We start from the raw sequence: 20,941 nt of genomic DNA, 5'->3' as shown, positions 1-20,941 counted from the left end.
TTCCCCGAAGGCTACGAAGACGGCAAGTTCAATCCCATCCTTTGATGCATGTTTCTGTCCTAGTTTATATAAACACAACCCAATGGCCTGTTTTATAAACTGCATATGTTTTACTTGCATGAAAACACGGTTGAATAGCCACCCCTTGATTTGTGGCGACCATCCCTTGACCACCTAGATTAATGTCTGATTTTGTTTGGACGTTAATCGATATTAGAATGCTTAGGACTTTACTCATAATACTATTTGATTTTATAAAGAAAATGTGTGCGTGTGGGAAGGGATAAAATGTGGATTTTCGAAAAGATGAGTATGGGCGAGATGGACGGCATTTCTGTGCGATTTGCCGATTGGTGTGCTTATGCCTGAGTGGCAGGGCAAAGAAGGGAGATATCCATCTTGTCGCGTCTAAGGACCGAGTTGGTGTGTCATCTCACCTAACTCCACTATCGTGCAAACCACTCGACCGTTGAATGGGCAACGGCGTAGCATAAATCCCACTAGTTGGTGTGGTAGCCATCAGGAGAGCTGAGAGCAACGGGTGACTAAGGAAAAGGGATAAGCCCCGAGTGACTTATGCCCGGTTATACCTAAGTGAACGGTCAATGACCCCTTGGTGCAGCCCGTGATGGCTAGTCAGGCTTAGCTATGGTGGGTAATGGCTATGATGGGATCTACACCGACACGACGGTGCACGAGTTGTGGTATCCTACTTGTGGGTAAAGTTGCACACCTCTGCAGAGTTAAGAATCTATTCGAATAGTCCGTGCCCACGGTATTGGGCGAGTTACAGTGTGGTCACATAACTAGTGTTTCTTTGGGATGGGCTGGTGTGAGTTGTTTTGGAATTGTGTCCGGCAGATGTGCCGTGTGCTACGACGGACGGGGAGTCCGGTAGCAGTTTAAAAATTGGAAACTCCGTGTTACTTCTGGAATTGATTTTCATAAAGGTCTTCTTTAAAACAAACCCTTGCATAAAATATAGTTTTTCTGCAAATTAAACCATAACCTTATCCTTGATTTACCAAGGCATGTTATTCTGATTTAACCCCTCCGTGGGTGTGGTTGGACTTGCTGAGTACGTTTGTACTCACCCCACTCTTACTTTTTACAGAAGAAGATCCAGACTTCGTGCCAGACGACGCCGAGTAGGGTTACCGTTCTACACCCAACCTTGCCTGTGGTACCGGCCCTGTCGAGATGCCTCCGCTGTCGCAGTACTCTGAGCCCGTAGTAGACCCTATGTGGTTTGCAGTCTGGTGTTATGTTGTAGCTTGGTTAATAATTATCATCATCTGTATCGAGTGTCCTCCAAGGTTTGTACGGTTTTGAACCATCTGATGTAATAAATGTGGCATCAGCCTCCTGGGACTGGTGCTTTGTATCACGTTTAAGTCTTCTCTTATGAGGGGACGCTTCAGAATCTGGGTTGGATCCTGGGGTTTTTGTTTCACAATATTACAGAAAAGAAACCGCTGTGCACACTTGGGGCCATGAGATATATGGCATAGGCAGTCTGTGATTATTCACTACACCAAATATCTCTCCAATGTACATTCCCAATCCAGATGCTAGGAGAGGGGTAGGTCGACGGCAGACACTTCGTATCTGTAACAGAATGGATGAGTCTGGGGCAGGAAAGAAGAAAAAAAGATGCAACATGTGTGGAGCAGATGGTCACACTTACAAGAAGTGCCCTAAAATGCAAGAAGATAATGCTGTTGCTGAGGTTGGACCTTCTGGAAATCCCACCGATGGATTGCCTCCGGATTTTGGAGCCCGTCGCGTCTAGATTTCGTTATGTGTGTATATGTATTTGAACTAGATGTATATATATGTATTCCGACCTGTATGTGATAATTACATTTCGTTATGTATGGATATGTATTTGCACCAGATTGTAGCATATAATATTACTAAGGTATTTGTGTAGTAAGATTTCTTGGTTGTAGTTATAAATGTGTAGGTTGGTTCAATTAGATTGCTCACTGAATGTAGTGTACTGAAAATAGAAGGGTAGTTACGAATCATAAATTTTCGGTTTGCAATACAGTTTTGTAAACAATGCTACGATTACAAAGCAGAGGCCTAAGACGTTCGTACTACTTGGTACTTCAACAATGAAAAGTATGGCATGTGCAACACGATAACCTCGTGTTGTGAGTAAACCTAACATGCCTTAGGAAATGTAAAATACCGGGATTACATGGTGGTGCTTTACTGAGTGCACCGGGGATATTTTCCTTTCCTAATAGCTTCAGACCCTGCTTCCTTAGCACGGCGGGCCCTCTCTCGCTTCCTCTCCCTATCAGCTTCACGTTCCTCTGCCTTCTGACGTTCCACTTCTGCAATTCTCTTCTGAATCTCTTCCTTGTTTTTCTTGCGCTTCTCCTCCATCTGTTCTTCATGCAGCATTCGTTGTCACCTTTGTGCAGCCCACCTTGCTTGATGCTCCACGTGGTCCTTATCCTGCTGAGATTGCTCGGTGTCTAACCACTGCAAGAAATCACATAAAGGCGGTGGAGTGTTTCCCCAAATCATGTTAGAAGTCATTACTAGATCTGAAAGTGACAAACTCTGATAGTGTTTTGTAGTACCTTTGTTCGGTCCTTGCCGTAATGCTTGGGCGGGTCGTACTCGTAATTCTCGCACATGAAGAATCTCTTGCAAAAGTCGTCCCCCAAAACCCTTGATTTCATTAGTTTGCACAAGGATCCACAAAAACACATAGGCACCTAGACTCCTTAGGGGACTGTTTCCGTCACCTTACTCCATGAAATGTAGGTGGATCCTGAGGATGCCATGGTGTTGAGCCCTGGCAATCATAAGTGAGCAATCAGATTGCTAATATACTATATCAATGCTAATCATTATCAGTAACTACACCTAAATGTACCATTAATCACTCCTAATAATAATTAAACTGATTGCTAAACTACTGGTTCAACAAAATACTTTCTACAATTTTCTAACATTTTCTAAAAAAAATTTAATATTATCTTACAATTTTTAAGACTTTCTAATACTTCTCTAACAATTTTATAGTACTTTCTAATACTTAATCTAACACTAAATGTACTGTATCAACGCTAATCATTACAAGTATCTGTACCTAAATGTATCAGTAATCACTCCTAACAATAATTAAATTGATTGCTAATCTACTATTTCAAAAAAAAATTACAACATAATCTATTAGTAAAGCGTAGAAGAATTTTGGTTACCTGCAGTCGCCGTCTCGAAAATCCGGCAGGGCTTCGCCGTTCTCCCTCCCTCCCTCTTTTTTCTTGGTTTCTGAAATTTTAGTGATGCAAATGAGGGGTGGGGGGACCAGCCAACCCTTATATATGGGTGGGAGATCCGGTCGCCCTGCAGCCGGGCGGGCAGGGCCGGCCGCCCCGCTGCCGGGCGGCCGGCTCCCAGGGACCTCTGCGCAATTTTCTTTGCGCAATTTTTTTCACAAAAGCCCCTGCCGCCCCGCTGCCGGGCGGCCAGGTCCCGGCCGCCCGGCAGCGGGGCGGCCGGGGTATATTCCTGTAAATTTCCAAATCGAAAATATATTTTTGTAAACAAACGAAAATAAAAAATAAAAAAACCGCCAAGTCTGCAGGCCGAGCAGAGCTGCAAGCAGCCCAGGCGGTGTAGGCCACGGCAACAAGTCTGCACCAGCAGCTGGCCCGCAGCCCAAGAGCAGGCCGGCACAGTAGCCAGGCACTTTCAAGGCTCGGTTTGCACTCCTCTTTCATTTTTTTTTTGATAGCTCCTGCATTTATTTTGTCCACGCTCACTTGCTTAGACTAAATAATTATTACTTATTGCTTGCCAACTTGCTTATATGTATTGTTAAATCAATTGCTGTTAGTCTCTGGATGCTTGCTTATTGTCATTCATACTTCTTAGCTTTTGCATGCTTAATCAAGCAAGCTTTAGTTGGTCTTGCACTTGACTAGCTCTAGTATTTTTGATGAGTCTCTTGGTCGCTTCTGGACAAGCTTTGCATTAGTCTATTTTGAGCTTTGCTATTTTTTGTTAAATTCTTGTATGCTCATTGAAGAAATCTCTTTTGCAAGTCTATTTGAAAAAAAAGCTTTTTCGGTGTTTTGGTAAATCGTTGCTTCTGCTTTATGTTGCGCCTTGGTCAACTAGATTGTTTTTCACGTGCTTCCGCTTTGCGTTGAGATTTGCCTATCCGTTCCTAGCAGTGGCGGACCTGGGATTCAAATTGAGGGGGCTCATTTTCCTTTCTTCTTCCTCCCTCCTTCCTTTTTCTTCTTCCTCCTCCTTTCTTCTTCCTCTTCTTCACTCATGCTTGAAAAATGTGGGGGGGGGGGGGGGGGGGGCTCCATGTGTTCTATGGGAGTAGGGGGTTGGAGTCCGCCACTGGTTCCTAGAGTGAGTCCACCACAAGTTGGCTCGTGTCACTTTGGCGGTTAGAAAAGATAGACGTGTTAGTTGAATTGGAACATAGATCCTGTTTTCGTCGAGAAGAATTTTTTAAGGACTGCATTCACTCCTCCCATCTCTCATCGCCCGTCCCAGTCCTTCAATATGATAAACTTTAATTTCACCATGGATCTGGAAGTCATGGGCACCTGCGGCTGCGAGAGTCAAGCTTTTCTTTTGGCTGGCGTGCAGACGGCGCATCTGGACAGCTGATCGGCGCCATCGGCGAGGGCTGGAGGCACATGAAGCTTGTCTGCTTGTGATCAAGCCGAGGAAACAGTGGACCACCTTCTTGTGCACTGCACGTTGTCAAAGAAGGTGTGGTGGAGGACCACGTCCTGGGCGAACTGCACCTGCAGCTTCAGCGTGGATGAAGTTTCTATCCAAGAATGGTGGGAGGAACTGCAGCCGGCTACGAAGTGAAAGGTTTTCAATATACCCTGGCCGTGTTTGGTTTCTTCCTAGAAGATTCTAGAATGCACTTTGATCGCTAATTAAAATAATTAAATAAAGATAGTTTGTAAAATCAATTATAGAATATTTGTGTTAGGAACGCTGAAGAATCTAATGAGGTCTTTGACCGTGTGATTAGAGGATGGTCACTGTAGCATCATTGTAGTCAATCATCAATTAATTACCATCATTAATTTCATCGCGAAAAGTTATACTCATTCCTAAAAAATTTCACAAATAGACTTCATTTAGTACTCCATGCATACGAGATTTTCTTCTCGAAAAATATATTTAAAATTCCTAAAATGAACCAAACATAGCCAGTTGGCAATATTTGGAAGGAGCGCAACGCACGTCTGCATATTTGAAAAAAAATATAAGGACGCATCAAAGACGACGTCGACCTTTGGACGGCTGCTGGAGCGCGTAAACTCGATTGTCTCTGTTTGTGAGTAATCCATATAAGGAGCTGCACATAATGTGCTTGTTCAAACTATAACTCTTTTCCTCTTAATGCAAAGATGCGCAGTTCTCTTGCATATTTGAGAAAAATAATAACTTTAATTTGATATAGAATCGACAAGCTGCTACATACATAAATAGTGATGAAAATCGTGTGGATCTTGCAGCAGGTTGGTTCAAGCTCGCATACTGTGCTGGTCAGTACTGGTGCTGGTGGTAGACTCCGGAGCCATGTCCTTAAAGATTTTTTTTTCTCAAAAACTTCAGATCTCGATACGCACGAGAGGGACAAGGGGCGAAGACACACAGGAGGAAGGAGGGCGCTGATGAGTGAGGCCTGGTGCATATGTACCATGGTGAAAAATAAATTTCTTATAGTTGACGCAGTTTTCATCATATATAAATTATATAATTTTATTTTAGGGTAAAGTCTGTTTTGATCCTGAACTATCACGATAGTCCGATTTTGGCCCTTGAACTACAAAACCGGACATCCTACACCTCCAACTAACGAAACCGTTTGAAAAACAACCTTGGCTTAGCCAAAGGCGGTTTTGCTACAGTAAAATTTTCGAATTTCACACCTCTCTCAATTAAATAATAAAGAAAACATAGTTAATATTTTCTAAAAATCATGATATTGTTTTGGGAGGTAGATAAAAAGACAAGAAATTTATTTTGGCTAGATGTGATACATTAAACATAATGGAATTTGAATTATAAAATTTTAAAAATGGGTAGAATTCAAAATTTCTTCAATTTTTGGGTCAGCTAAACCTTTGCTAAAAATGAACTAAAAATATGATAATTCATAATTTTTTATTTAGTTTAATAAGGTATTTTTTATTGGCCCAAGTTTTTATGAAAGTTTTTGAATTCCTTCACAACGCTCAAATTTGAATCAAATTTGATTCCTCAAATTTTAATTTATGAATTTTCTATAGAACTTGGGCTAATAAAAAGTAGTTAACTAAACTAAATAAAAAATTATGAATTATCATATTTTTAATGCATTTTTATCATAAGTTTAGCTAACCTAAAAATTCAAGGAATTTTGAATTCTACCTATTTTTAAAATTTTATAATTCAAATTCCATTAAGTTTAGTGTATCACATCTAGCCAATATAAATTCCTTGTCTTTTGATCTAGCTCCCAAAAAATATCATGATTTTTAGACAATATTAACTATGCTTTCTTTATTATATAATTGAGAGAGGTGTGAAATTCTAGAAATTCGGAAATTTTACTGTAGCAAACCGCCTTTGGCTGAGCCAGGGTTGTTTTTCAAACGGTTTCGTTAGTTGGAGGTGTAGGATGTCCGGTTTCATAATTTAAAGGCCAAAATTGGACTATTGTGATAGTTCAGGGTTGAAAAACAGATTTTACCCTTTATTCTATGTAATAGAGAGTGAATCAGGTCATTTCAATCCTAGTTCTGCCCCTGGTCCTACAGGCTCCCATGTACGAATACGACGTTTGAGAAAGAAACGTACGTGCAGTTGCGGATCCAGGATCATTGTTAACGGAAAGGAGAGGGTTTTCTTCCATCTCTAGACAATTTCAACCTTTCCTTGCAATGCATTTGTGGTAAAAAAAAATGTAAGAAGAGCTTAGAAGGGGCTTCATGGGTCCGGTGAAGGGGTGAGTCAAATCCTAATACACTAGCTTACAGAATAATGGGTTTATTACGATATTGGTGCAAGATGGAGCCGCCCAAGGGCCAGGAGGGGAGGGAGCCGATGGTGGGGCGGCTGCAACCTCCGAGAAGGACTCCGGATGCTGTGATGATCTCTGCAACCTCCGAGAAGTAGTCGAGTGGCAGATGCTGGCGTCAAAGCTGCTGCGTCAGCTCTTCAGTGATGCGTGGAAGATGTTTTGCGACCAGTCTCTGTAAGCTGGCATCCACAGCAACTCTTTACCATCGCTTTCAAATTTCAATATTAATATAAGCAGCAGGACTATGATCTCGTCTTTGGTCTAACTAAAAAAAAAACGATGCAGCCCTCTATAAAAAAAAGTATCGTATGGGATCAAGCTAGGCACATATATAGCCAACACACTTGATCTTAATCTAGATTATTGAATTGCTTCGATGAATATGCACAGGTACATGTCGTTTTAGGGTACCTATATATATCAGTGAAGCTTTTCTCAACTCGACGAATAACCACAACCACTCCTTGATTTCTCACTCATGGCAGTATTGATTGTATACACTCTGTTCTGCTGGTTTGTCGGTCAACAAGCCAGTAGTGCTTTTTTTTTTCTCACACCGAATCGGCATTGGCTATCAGCAAGTCAGCAGTATTTTTCTCACACACCAAATCATCATCAACCACCAGCCAATCGGCAGTAATTTTCTCTCACAACAAATCAGCATCAGTCACAGCCAGCCGAACAGAGTGATATGGGATGATGTGAAGATTCCAGAGATGGGACGCGTGTACATATACATGGGGCACCCTATATATATACGCAAGCAATGTGGACACAGTTAGGGCAGTCCCAATGCAGACTCCACTCATAGAGTTTAAGCCTCAAAGACTCCATCACAAGAAACTATACTTCCCAATGCAAAGTGTGTTACTTTGGTTTATATGGCCCACTTATCTCTCTCATATTTATTCTTGATTTGCGTGAAGACTTGGAGTCTTGATTTTTCTCCCTCTCTCTTTCATAAATATACTGCCACATTAGCAAAACACAATAAATAGGAGACTTAGACTCCATGGTAGAGTCTGGATTGGGACTGCCCTTAGCACAACTACAAAAGATTTCTATATGGTCACACTTATTTTGTTTCCAAATACAACATTGGCACATACATCCATATACGGACACGTAACACGATGGCACCCATGTACGATATACCGAATACGTGTACATACTCTACACCACATTGTGACACGGTGGCAGGAGCCAGGCAGAGGGACAAAGCACCCGATCGAACTAGTAGAGGTGCTCCGGGAGCCTGGGCTCAGGGATGGCCTTGAGCTGGTCCATGCGCGACACGGAGATCCCGAACTTCTCCTCCATGCTCAGCTCCTCCGGCGGCACGCCGCCGGGGAGCCTCCACTTGAAGCCGTGCATCAGGTTCGCGAGCACCAGCTGCACCATCCTGAGCCCGAGCCCGTGGGCGGGGCACATCCGACGGCCGGCCCCGAACGGCAGCAGCCGCAGGTCCTGCCCCTTCACGTCCGCCGCCTCGCCGCCGGCGACGACGAACCGCTCCGGCCGGAACTCCTCCGCCGCGTCCCCCCACACCGCCGGGTCGCGGCCGATGGCCCAGACGTTGACGAGCACGCGCGTGCCCCGGGGGATGTCGTAGCCGCCCACCGCCGTGTCCTCGCGCGACACCCGCGGGATCAGGAGCGGCACCACCGGGTGCAGCCGCATCGTCTCCCTCACGACGGCGTCCAGGTAGGGGAGGCGGGGCATGTCCTCCTCGGCCACCAGCCGGCCGCGGCCGACCACGCGGTCCAGCTCCTCGGTGAGCTTGGCGAGGACCTCGGGCCTCCGCAGGAGCTCCGACATGGCCCACTCCACCGTCACCGACGACGTGTCCGTGCCGCCGGTGATGAGCTCCTGCACAAGACAGACTCATGAATTAATAAACATGCTCATTGATTTAGCTATTAATCGATGCATATATAATTCTCTACCAGAATGGATGCCTTGACGCCGTCGCGGTCGATGGGGACGTCGAGGCTGGGGTCGCCGGCGAGCTGCAGCAGCTGGTCGACCATGTCGGCGGGCACGAACGCCGGGCCCTCGCGGCGGCGGCGGTCCTCGTGCTCGCGCAGGACGTGCTCGACGAACCGGTCGAACATCTTGGCCAGCCGCTTCATCCGGGGGATGTACCCGTTGGGGTCGAACCAGCCGAGCCACGGGACCATGTCCCCGATGTGGAGCACGCCGTTGAGGAAGAAGATCTCCTCGATCATCCACCGGAACTCCTCCGGCGTCGCCGCCGCCGCGCCGGCGCCCTGCTGCTCGCCGACGTACTTCTTGCCCAGCACCATGCGCGACACGACGTTGAGCGTCACCATGAGCAGGTGCTCCTTGACCACCACCGGCGCCGCCGCCGCGCCGCCGCCGCCGGCCGCGCGGCGGATGTCGCTCAGCAGGGCGCGCACCTCCTCGGCGCGGACGTGCTCCGTCCGCCGGAGCTGCCGGGCGCTGAGGAGCTCCGTCAGCCACAGCTTGCGGAGCTGGCGCCAGTAGGCGCCGTAGTGGGACCAGAGCATGCCGGAGTAGTTGTAGACGGTGTGCTTGCCGCAGGCCATGCGGGGCCGGTCGAGGAACGCCAGGTCGTGGGTCCGGAGGAAGAACTCGGCGGCGGCGACGGACGAGCCGACGACGACGGGGAAGGAGCCGAACCGGAGCGACATGAGCGGGCCGTGCCGCGCCGAGAGCTCGCGGATGGACTGGTGCGGCAGCGGGCCGATCAGGTTCAGGTTCCCGATCACCGGCCGCGGCCGGGGGCCCGGCGGGAGGTTGTAGCGCCGCTTGTTGCGCGCTCCTCGCCGGCGGAGGACGGCCGCCGCGAGGAAGAGGGCGGTGACCAGCAGGACCGCGAGGGAGGACAGCCATGGCGGTGGCACCTCCATTATTGCTGCACACTGCAGAGACGAGGCCACGCAATGCTTGCTTGATCTACTAGCTGTGGCCAGTATTGATGCACGAAGGGTGTACTTACTTACTTATCGACCCATCGCGTGCGCCTACCCAAGGTCAGATCGATGCAGACATGCTTGAAATCATGCATCATGTTTGTCTTATATCGACCCATCAATCCATCATGCGTGCTTATCTGTCTCTTTCTCGCTGATTGTGTCTTATCGATCGACATGAATGCATCTTGTTTAAATCCGAATATATTGTGTTTTTGTGTTCCACAATTTTTTTTGTTTATTTGTATATCTAAGCATGTCCACTACCAGGCCCGTGCCCAGCGGGCGTCACAGGCCCCATTTTTTTTGGCCCCAGAATTTGTAGCAGCCCATTAACTCCCTGTATCTTTCCTACTTGGTCGGCCCTAATGCAAATGGTGAAACGAACATATGCCACGCCCCTGCCCTGCACAAAACAAAAAGGCCCGCAACACTGAGGAGTCCTGCCGCCCGCCGCCCGCTAGTTTAGTTGCCGTGCCGTCTTCCTCTAATCCTGTGCCGATTCATCTTCAGTTCTTGTTTTTCACGAGTCACGACACCAAGGGCTGAGCTGTCGAGGCAGATGCCAGACGGCAGGGCAGGCAACACCGTGTCACCGCCGATGCCATGATCGCGAGTTTGCGACGGCGACGCGGTGCAGCAGCCGGTCGGCGGCCCCAGGGCAGGCGGAGAATTCAGCAACGACAGGTCGGCAATTTCAACTCTTCACGCAATTGATTGGCTTAAGGAGAAGGTAAATAGTTATTTCTTTTAATTCCCCAACTGTATTGATATACATATATACTTGTATCCTTTGAGTCTTTAATGAATTAATTATAATTTTGTTCTTTCATCTTTTATGTTAGAAAACAATCGATTGAAGCCATATTTTTTGCAAATCGATCTAGAAAATACGATTCTGGCAGTAAAAAACATAAGGATGGTTAGTCTAGTAGGCATCACTTCAGAATTTCGCACAGGGCCCGATTTACGCCGGCACGGCCATGTCCACTACATGCTCCTGTATGATAGCATCACTGCAGTAGTATATATATACCAACACATGTCATCAAATTAATGTACAATTAAACAAAACGACCAAATAAGATCAACATGCTGTCACCATTTCAAGTGAAAAAAGGGGCAGCTTTGCACGATCGACACAAGTCGTCGTCAGGTCGGTGGAAAGAAGACAAATGGCGTGTGATGCTGGTGCCATCGCCACTGGCTAGTTTCTTTTACTAAGCGTGAAAGCAGCCCTTTGTTTGACATTTTTCATGCATATGCATGCCATCTGTACTGCAGCTGTCTGAATAATATTCATCTGCTTACAGGTCAGGGCTTGGATGATTTTTGAGGAAAAGTTGTCCATGCGGAAGAGGAGGGATGCTTTTAATTTAGGAGAAGTACATGCAATGTATGCCAGGGGTCGAAACTAGACAACACCTGGCATAATCTGGACGCGCGGATGTAGGCGGATGTTAGGGGTGGCCGTATGATGCATGAAGCTGACGGCCGGCGATGCGATGGCTTGGCCTGCACGAATCGTCCTCAACTCCTCATCTTGCATGCTTGAAGTCTCCGGTCTCCATATTTGCTTCTATTTATTATTCATATTTGACATTAATTGATTCTTACATGCATATCCAATTTCTAAATAGGGTAAGATGACTTATTGTTTGGACAAATTTTGAATCCTAGGGAGTGACTTATTTTTTACTAGAACGGAGGAAATATTAATTAGACTAATTAGATTCGCCTCGTAAATTAGATGTAAAAGGATATATAATTAGACTTTATTTAATATTTTTAAATAACAATATTATCTTTGATGTGACAGGGTTAAATTTTAATTAGCTCGGTGGAAACAAACACGCCATACATACCATACTATCCACTACCAGCCGATCGAGCGGTCCTAGGGGATGTTTGGTTTCCGGCCACATTTCGTCATGCCACACATGCGGCTGCCACACAGCCTCGACGTCACCGTCGGAAAGAGCTTTATTTTCCGCCGGAGCCGCGCAGAACGCTGCTCCCGGAACCCCAAGCTCCGCCGCCGTCACCGACGACGAGCACACAGTAGAGCTAGATACTAACCTACCTACTCTATACAGATCCGCGCGTCGAGTTCCCGGGACCCTTCCATCTCCGGAGCCAAAGAGGCCACCGGAGGCGGAAGGGCCCGGCGAACTCGCCGCCGGAAACGTGCGTCGCCTTCCTTTCGCCCTGGTGAACTGTAGACGTGAGAGGATAAGGCCGCAGCCTGCCAACGTGGAGTCCCAACTGACTGAGCTCCACTAATTTGACACAGGCGAATTGCAGCACGTGTTCCCTAGCTAGCTAGCTAATTGGCATTCGGCGATTCCGTGTCCTTTTGATATATAGATGAGTCACAACAACTGAAAAAACAATGGCTAATTTCCCAAAATGTTAATTTAATCATTCTCACACACGACAAATACGTAGTACAATAATACACATACATGCAGCTAGCGCCTCCATCCCTCGCACACAACAACATTAGAACGTTACAGGCTTCTCAAGCGCAACACTAATAATCAGAAGTGGCATCAGCACCACCAGCACCAGCAGCTGCTGCTGGCCTCTTGCTGTTCTTCTTCACGGCGCGGTGGTACTCGCCTTCCTCCGCGCCGACGACCATGTCCGCGTCGTCGCCGCCGCCAGGGCGAAAGTAGTAGCCGCCCCTCCTCCTCTCGCTCTCGTAGCTCGCCGCCGCCGCAGGGTCCACCTCGTGATCACGGCGTCGTCCTAGACCGTCGCCGCCGCCGCCGCCCCAGTGCCGGCGCCAGCAGGGGCCGTGGAGGCGGCGGCGGTGGTCGTTGCAGCAGCCGTGGCGCGCCATGGCGGCGCCGAGCCCCGCGCCGGCGAGGAAGATGAACCCGTACTTGAACAGCACCATGATCGATTCGATCACAAAACTTGTGCAAGTGTCCAAGGGAGACGTGTGCTTCAGACAACAGATGATCTGGTAGCTGCTGCTGCTGCTGCTGCTTACTACGTCTCTGGTTTGGTATATGGTATAGCTACGGACTTAGTATATATAGATAGATAGATAGATAGATAGATAGATAGATAGATAGATAGATAAAGTGAAGCGTATGATGAGTAATCTGCTGGTCTTAATTCTTGTGCCTAGCTAACTTGGTCCCTCGTGCAAGAAAGCTGCAACACCGCCGCCGTGAGCAACAAGTACCACCCCTCTTTGCCGATCGAGCTTCCTTGGCATTGCCAAACGTTGACCTTGTGTTTGGAGGAGAAGTCAAATTTGGCTGAGGGGGGTTTGGACTTTGACTTTAGGCCCAGGAGGAAGGGCTGATTGGGCTGGGCCACGCATTGTTACCTGGGACTTCCGAAATCCCCACGGCCAAAGCCCAAATCTCTAACGTGAGCCACCGGAAACTCACTGGCATTGAGAAGGCTCAGAGACCGTGTGGCCCAACAGCAGCAGCCCAAAGCTCCAAACCACCCTGAATGTTGGATTCGCATTCTCCTTTAATCCTCCGTTATCGATTACTCCTCCGTTATCCATTACTCCATGAGAAGGCATGATAATCTTCTTGATTTTGGTGCTAGTTTTGTAAAAAAAATTCAATTATGGTGGGCCGAACGAGTAAAAAAAGCATGCTAATCTCTTTGATTTTAGTACGATCAGCTAAAAATCGGGCACTGCTAATTAGCAAGCGCGCGCCAGGATCGTTGCTGGCGCGCGCCAGGATCGCTGCTGGCGAGCGATTTCGGACATAGATTACCTTTCCCTTTCTGTGCATTCCGCATTCTCTTTCCAGCATCTCACGTTCGCTTCGTTTTAATGCGAGGGCTTTCTAATTCATGAGCATGCACCACAGCACAAGAACAACGATTGATAAGACAAACCCCCATCAATCCATCATTACCACCGGCTCCCCCCGAAGCAGTCCGCACAGTCGCATCAGTGCAATCCGAGTGTCCGACTTCCGAAAGGCCAAAGGCACACTCTCCCACGTGCACACCGCTCCCCCATTCCCTTTTATCATTCTAAACAAAAAAAATTATATGGAAAAATATAAAACCAAAATATGTCAACATAAATTATATACAAAATATGTAAAGAAAAATCATTCAAAACAACTACAAAATAAAAAATTATATACATTATTTATTAAAAACTGTAGAAACATAAACTTATGTACAAACAATATATTTATAAGTTATGCATGAAAGCACAAAAGAATATTTGTATAAATTGTGTGTCCCGAAAATTATGTGCATAAATTGTATTACAAAAAATTGTACACATAGATTCCTATTCATAAGTTATGCAAAAAAGAATACATAAATTGTATGAAAATAAAAATTCTGTTCATAAGTTGTGCAAAATATTTATGAAAAGTTATGAAGTAAAAATATTAAGGCACAAAATTCTTATAGAAAAAAAAGAAAAGGCATGCCAGGACCTACACCCTGGTTGTCAAGGTCACCGTGGTAGTTTGCTGCTTCAGTGCTTTTGCACAGCAGCGCACTCACGTTGGCCGCTTCTGAACCGGGAGAGTGCCTTGGTTCACGCAAAGAAAGGAAAATGAAAAAATAAAGTAAGCATCCGGTGGGCCTGCACAAGTGCATGCGCGCCGGGGGGGGGGGGGGGGGGGGGGCGGTCCGAAATGGAGCGCCCGAACATCAGCCAACGCTTGCGCGTAGAACTGGTTTTCCGCTAAAAATCTAGCCTAAAATTAATCAACTGATTAACTAAACAATACACTAATGAGGAGTACATGTGTCTTTTCTCTACCTTTATAATATGTCTGCAAAAACTCAGGGCGCCCTATGTTCCAAGACGGAGGGAGTAGTTCACTTTAAATATATCTCACAAGTCAGTCTTCTCTTATTTTAATCAAGTTTACTTGAAAAAAAAACACGAACATTGACAACATCAAATTAGCTTGATTAAATCCATCAGAAAATAAAATATTTATTTGGTTTTATAGATGCTATTATATTTTTTATAAATTTCTCAAAGTTAGATAAATCTAATTTAACTTACAATACAACTAAAGTAAACTATAATTTAGAACGCTGCCGTAGCCTTTCTTTGGGAAAAAAAAAAGTCCAGTACAACGCTAGATCGATAACCGACATTGAAGACCAGCTGGGCCGCCGAGAATTAGTCCAGGAATCCGACTCATCCAAGAGTTCTCCTGCCGTGCGTGGCATGATGCAATGCAATGCAACCGACCTAATCTGATCCATATATACTCGACGTCTAGAGGTTCAACAATGCATCCACAAATCAAACCGCAAGCAGGCAGGATCGGATCGAAGAACAACCTAGATTTGATTCGATTTGATTTGATTCCGTCCCTGCCATGCCGTCGTCGGTGCCGCCGCCGCTGCTGACCGGCGCCGCCAAGCCGTCGCGCTCCGCGTCGAGCGTCGTCGCCAGGAAGGCACAGGGGTTCCAGGTGTTCCGCATCGACGGCTACTCGGTGACCACGGCGCTCCCCGGCGGCGAGCGCATCTCCTCGGAGCCGTTCTGCGTCGGCGGCCGGTGCTGGCGCGTCGACTACTACCCCAACGGCACCGACGCCTCCAAGGACGACTCGGACGACGTCGCCCTCTACCTCCGCCTCGAGGGCACCCCCACCGGGAGCGCGTGCGCGCGGCGTACAAGTTCAGCCTGCTCGACCTCGCCGGCACCCCGGCGTACGAGCTCCCCAAGGAGACGGCCATCTTCACCGACGCCGCCCACGTCTACGGCGCCGCCCGCGAGGAGGCCGCCGCCGGGCGCGGCTACGCCTGCTTCATCACCAAGGAGGAGCTGGCGAAGCGGCGCGAGAGCCTGCTCGGGAACGACTCGCTCGCCATCCGCTGCGACGTCGGCGTCGCGGAGGTGGAGGCCCTGGTCGTCGCGCCCCAGCTGATGCGCGGCGGCGCCGTGGGGAGGGGGATGAGGCGCGGCGGATACTACGGCTACGGCGGCCGCAGCGGCTACGAGTCGCCGGACGAAATGTACGGCGAGCACGACGGCAGCCGCAGCCAGCCGCCGCCGCCGGATGACAAGGAGTACATCCGCCGGTGCCTCACTGCCCAACGGCCAAGGCAGCACTAGCTAGCTAGTCGTACAAAATAAAGGAGTGGATTAGAGATGTAATCATCGAACTGGGTGTGTTAGCGCGTGTTTCGTATTAAGAGGATAAAATTTTCATAGTGTTTCTTCGAGTTTGGTCTCTTTAATTACTTTTGCTACTACTACTACTGTTTGTGACCTCTCTTCCAATCTTTTTACCTCCTGCATGCATGCATGCAGAGAGTCGCTGGTAAAAAAAAAAGCAGCAATTTATTTATTTGTAAAGATATATAAGGATTATACTGTATTTAACGAACCCTAGCTTGAACCGTAATTAACGCAAGTTAACATGCATGCTTATCGATCTCCATTGCATGATAATCTACATCTACATACCCCCCGGCCGCCGCGCCCGTCAAGGCGTCAACACAAGAGATAAACAAGACGACTCGTCTCTCTCGATCTCCTCTCCATGTCGGCGGCGCAGCCGCTGCTCTCCGCCGCCGTGCGGCAGCTGTCGCGCTCCGCGAGCGGCGTCGTCGTCAAGCCGGCGAGGGGGTTCCAGGTGTTCCGCGTCGACGGCTACTCGTGGACCAAGGCGCTCCCCGCCGGCGAGCGCATCAGCTCCGAGAACTTCACCGTCGGCGGCCGCGACTGGAAGATCGACTACTACCCCAACGGCTCCGGCTCGTGCTCCGGCCACATCTCCCTCCACCTCCGCCTCGACGAGTACGAGCGTCAGCGCGTGGGGGCGCAGTACAGGTTCAGCCTGCTGGGCCCCTCCGGCGCCGCCGCGTACGAGCTCCCCGCCGCCACGGGCGTCTTCACGTGCCCCGGCGCCGGCGGCGGCGAGTATTACACTACTGCAGATGACGAACCGGAGGAGGAGCTCGTCGTCGGGTGTGGCTACGCCGAGTTCATCGCCACGGACGAGCTGGAGGTGCGGCGCGAGACCCTGCTCAAGGACGACTGCCTCGCCATCCGGTGCGACGTCGCCGTCGTCGAGGTGGAGGCCCTGTCCCTCGGCAGGAAGTTCCGCCAAAGGGCCCCCAAGCTCAATCTCAACTACAGCGACGACGATGAGGATTCTGGCGACGACCAGGCGGCATCACGCCGGAGCAGGAGCCGCCGCCAGCCAGACGACAGGGAGTACATCCGCCAGTGCCTAGCCGAACAGCGGCACCGCGCGTGACGATCCAAGTAGCTAGCCGGCAACCGTAATCGAAATCCAGTTAAATCCATTGCTGGATGGGTTTCCTATTTCTGCTAAAATTTGTTTGGAATTTGTTCCGTTTAAAATCCCCTGCGTGCTGTGTCGATCTCTTGTGTAGCCTGAAAAAACACTTTGATCGTCTCTGAATCGATCCGCCTATCCATATTCCATAGTCCATTTCAGAGTCCGCTATATATCGTCTCGAAAAGACAGAAATCTAACTCGATCATCGTCCCAAAACTAGCTATACTTCGTTAATACTAGTTTTGTTAAATAAGTTTGAAAAGTTGCAGAAAAATTAAATGCTTTTGAATAAATTCATGGTGTTAAAAAAACCTTCGCGACAGACTGAAAGTTACTAAGAGAACTTGGAGAGTTAGTATACCAAAAGATACAAAGAAAAGTTTGTGTCGTTTGCTGAATGGATGGATTCATAACAAAAACCCATCATATGGCGATTGACAAAACACAAAGTTCTGCTTTTAATCCCCAACAAGTCAAAATCCCCCTCAATCCTCGTGGAGGGGATTAACCGAACAAGACCTGAACGAAATAATGAGGAGCATGCATGAAAGCTCTGCCTTTCAATTAAGAAGAAGGAAAAAAAAAGTAGCACCCAAGAGTCCAAGATCCAAAACAAAGGAACACAAATCATGGTTTGTTTCCAGAGCTAGCTCTCGCGTGTGTTACTCCAAACATTTTTTGGTTCTCACCGTAACCTGATGCGCCTTTCATTTTGAAAATTAAAGGTTTGTGTTGTTCCTGTGATGCTGCATGAAACTATATCACAATATAATCCTTTTATAAAGATCATGCTACATAACAATGCAATGTCTTCCATTATTACTCAGAAATAAAGTATTTTGTGCAGATTTTCAGGATATCAGCAACAATAATTGATTTGATTTGCTACTGTAAAAAAACAAGAATGATTTTTTCTGTTAAGATAGGGTTTACCAAACCTGCTAACCCTAACTTGAACCGTACTTAACGGAAGTTAACATGCATGCGTATCCATCCATCTCCTTTGCACCATATTGATATAATACCCCGCCGGCCGGCAAAACACAAGACTCGTCTCTCTCTCTCTAGATAGATCTCTCCCCATGTCGGCGGCCCAGCCTCTGCTTTCCGCCACCGTGCGCCAGCTGTCGCGCTCGGCGTACGGCGTGGTCGCCGCGCCGGCGAGGGGGTTCCAGGTGTTCCGCATCGACGGCTACTCGTGGACCAAGATGCTCCCCGCCGGCGAGGGCATCAGCTCGGGGCAGTTCCACGTAGGCGGCCGCGGCTGGCGTATCGTCTACTACCCCAACGGCAGGGACCCCGCCGCCGGGGACTCCGACTCCAACTCCATCTCCCTCTACCTCCGGCTCGCCGACGTCTTCCAGAAGCAGCGCGTGCGGGCGCAGTACAAGTTCAGCCTGCTCGACCCCTCAGGCAACGCCGCGTACGAGCTCCCCGCCGCGACGAGCGCCTTCGCCTCCGCCGGCCGCGGCCACCACGGTCATCCCAGCTTCGACAAGGCGGGGGACGCCGCCGCCGGCCTCCCCGACTTCGTCACCAAGGAGGAGCTGGAGAGGCGCCGCGAGACCCTGCTCAGGGACGACTGCCTCGCCATCCGCTGCGACGTCGGCGTCCTGACCGTCGCGCCCAAGGAGACCCACAACGCCATGCGGCAGGACGACGACGACTGGGAGGGCGGCGAGAGCAGCAGGCGTCGCCGGCAGCCGATGGACGACATGGAGTACATCCGCCGGAGCCTCGCCAAATACCGCCGCGCTTGATCTATATCCGGCCGAGTATCTCTCTAATATCTCTCGCCATGTCGTCGGCGCAGCCGCTGCTCTCCGCCGCCGTGCGCCAGCTGTCGCCCATGGCGTCCCGCGTCGTCGTCAAGGTCGAGCAGGTGAAGGGGTTCCAGGTGTTCCGCATCGACGGCTACTCGTGGACCAAGACGCTCGCCGCCGGCGAGCGCATCAGCTCGGGTCGCTTCGACATCGGCGGCCGCGGCTGGTGCATCGACTACTACCCCAACGGTGCGGGCCGCACTTCCGACTCCGACTCCGTCTCTCTCTACCTCAGGCGGCTCGCCGTCGCCGCCGGCTACAGGCAGCGCGTTCGGGCGCAGTACAAGTTCAGCCTGCTCGATTCTTCCGGCAACGCCGCGTACGAGCTCCCCGCCGAGACGGCCGTCTTCACGGCCTCCGCCGACGACCGGCCCCGCTGGCCCAGAATCCTAAACCTCCTCCGCCGCACCGGCGACAAGACGGAGGACAGGGACATCGGCGCCGGCCTCCCCGGCTTCGTCGCCCAGGAGGAGCTGGAGAGGCGCCGCGAGATCCTGCTCAGCGACGACTGCCTCGCCATCCGCTGCGACGTCGCCGTCACGGAGGTGATCGTCGCGCCCAAGGACGACGGCGAGTCGGCGACGACTCCTACAGTCCTACGCCCAAGGACTTCAGAAAAATAGTGCGTAAATTTTCCGGCCGCCGGCGCTAGTATATATCTATCTCTAGCAGCAGGAAATAAAATAAAGAAATGGATTGTTTCTTCTTCAACAATTGAATCCACCATCATAATCCAATTGGTTCTTAGATTAAATTTGACGGGCATATCCATTGCTGGCATCTTTAAGGCCGGTCTCCATAGGGATTTTATCAAGTTTCATATTGGGCGCGCGTGCGCTGCCACCAGGTAGCAGCGAACGGGAATGCCTCATCTAATAGATGAACGAAATCTTATATGCTTAAGTGGTGCTTTATCTCTATCCATATCTTACTTCGTTCTCCTTCCCCTCCTTATGAGATGCTCTGTTCCCTCCACAACTCCTTCGCATGCCACGACGCTCATGCTCCCCGCCATGACCATCGCCGTGAGCCGTGTGTATGGAATTTAAAACTCAAGGACAAAAATCATTTTAATCACATGGTTGGAATTTTTCAATCTATATATATAAAGTTTAATAGAAACGGTCTATAATTTTTTTTCAAAATACTATGAAGTTGAATATGTACATTTAAAGTTAGGGAGTATATAAAGTTTTGTATGTCACACTCAAAAGATTTTCATATCCTATTATAAAGTGTTGTGTAAATAATATAAAAATCAATTTTAATCATGCATTTTGAAAATTTTTGAACAGTGAACATAAACTTTTTGTACATATAGCTCATAAGTTATTGCGAATATGGAAATTCAAATCGGAAATTCTATAAAGTTTTGCCTGTACGAGGAAGAAATTTTCTATAAAGGAGTCAAAAGTTTTTGATATTGTATTATAAAGTTATTTATAATAAAATACAATGTTGATCTGATTTTTGCAGCGTCGCAAGGATAAATTTTCCATGAAGTTTAGAATATAGTAGTAAAAAGTTTCTTGTATTCTATTATAATGGGTTGTGTATAGAATTTGAAAGTGGAGTGTGTGTATATAGATTTTGAAACCCTGCAATTAAATTTTTTGTGAACTACAAATGATAAGCTTTTGCACATGTGTTTGCAAATTTGAATATGAAGTTTCTCCATATATTTAATGTTATGAATTCTAAAAAGCTTTTCATATATTAGTCAAAAGTTTTTCGCATTCTTATATAAAGAGACGTGTATAGAATTTAAAACTCAAGGACACAAATCATTTTAATCACGCGATTGGA

At 48.1% G+C, this 20,941-nt stretch overlaps 5 protein-coding genes across 5 annotated transcripts; 4 read left to right on the top strand and 1 right to left on the bottom strand.

Annotated features, from left to right (window-relative positions):
* Positions 1 to 8,114: 8,114 nt before the first annotated feature.
* Positions 8,115 to 10,084, bottom strand: LOC120711438 (trimethyltridecatetraene synthase-like). Its single transcript, XM_039996956.1, has 2 exons — positions 9,022 to 10,084; positions 8,115 to 8,944 (listed from the first exon to the last, which is right to left on the bottom strand). Exons 1-2 carry the CDS (start codon positions 9,967 to 9,969, stop codon positions 8,309 to 8,311), a joined length of 1,584 nt encoding a protein of 527 aa, XP_039852890.1. The 5' UTR covers positions 9,970 to 10,084; the 3' UTR covers positions 8,115 to 8,308.
* A 5,290-nt stretch (positions 10,085 to 15,374) lies between these two features.
* On the top strand, positions 15,375 to 16,117 carry LOC120713175 (BTB/POZ and MATH domain-containing protein 1-like). Its single transcript, XM_039999182.1, has 2 exons — positions 15,375 to 15,617; positions 15,659 to 16,117. Exons 1-2 carry the CDS (start codon positions 15,375 to 15,377, stop codon positions 16,115 to 16,117), a joined length of 702 nt encoding a protein of 233 aa, XP_039855116.1.
* Positions 16,118 to 16,547: 430 nt separating this feature from the next.
* LOC120713174 (BTB/POZ and MATH domain-containing protein 5-like) lies at positions 16,548 to 17,267 on the top strand. Its single transcript, XM_039999181.1, has one exon. It carries the CDS (start codon positions 16,548 to 16,550, stop codon positions 17,265 to 17,267), a length of 720 nt encoding a protein of 239 aa, XP_039855115.1.
* A 1,127-nt stretch (positions 17,268 to 18,394) lies between these two features.
* On the top strand, positions 18,395 to 19,072 carry LOC120713173 (BTB/POZ and MATH domain-containing protein 3-like). The gene has a single exon (XM_039999179.1). The coding sequence runs from the start codon at positions 18,395 to 18,397 to the stop codon at positions 19,070 to 19,072; it is 678 nt and encodes a 225-aa protein (XP_039855113.1).
* Positions 19,073 to 19,110: 38 nt separating this feature from the next.
* LOC120713172 (BTB/POZ and MATH domain-containing protein 5-like) lies at positions 19,111 to 19,758 on the top strand. Its single transcript, XM_039999178.1, has one exon. It carries the CDS (start codon positions 19,111 to 19,113, stop codon positions 19,756 to 19,758), a length of 648 nt encoding a protein of 215 aa, XP_039855112.1.
* Positions 19,759 to 20,941: the final 1,183 nt, after the last annotated feature.

This window comes from Panicum virgatum, chromosome 6K (assembly GCF_016808335.1).
Source record: "Panicum virgatum strain AP13 chromosome 6K, P.virgatum_v5, whole genome shotgun sequence".
Lineage (NCBI taxonomy): Eukaryota > Viridiplantae > Streptophyta > Magnoliopsida > Poales > Poaceae > Panicum > Panicum virgatum.
The sequence above is the reverse complement of the archived record's forward strand: the minus strand, read 5'-3'. Positions and strand labels throughout refer to the sequence as shown.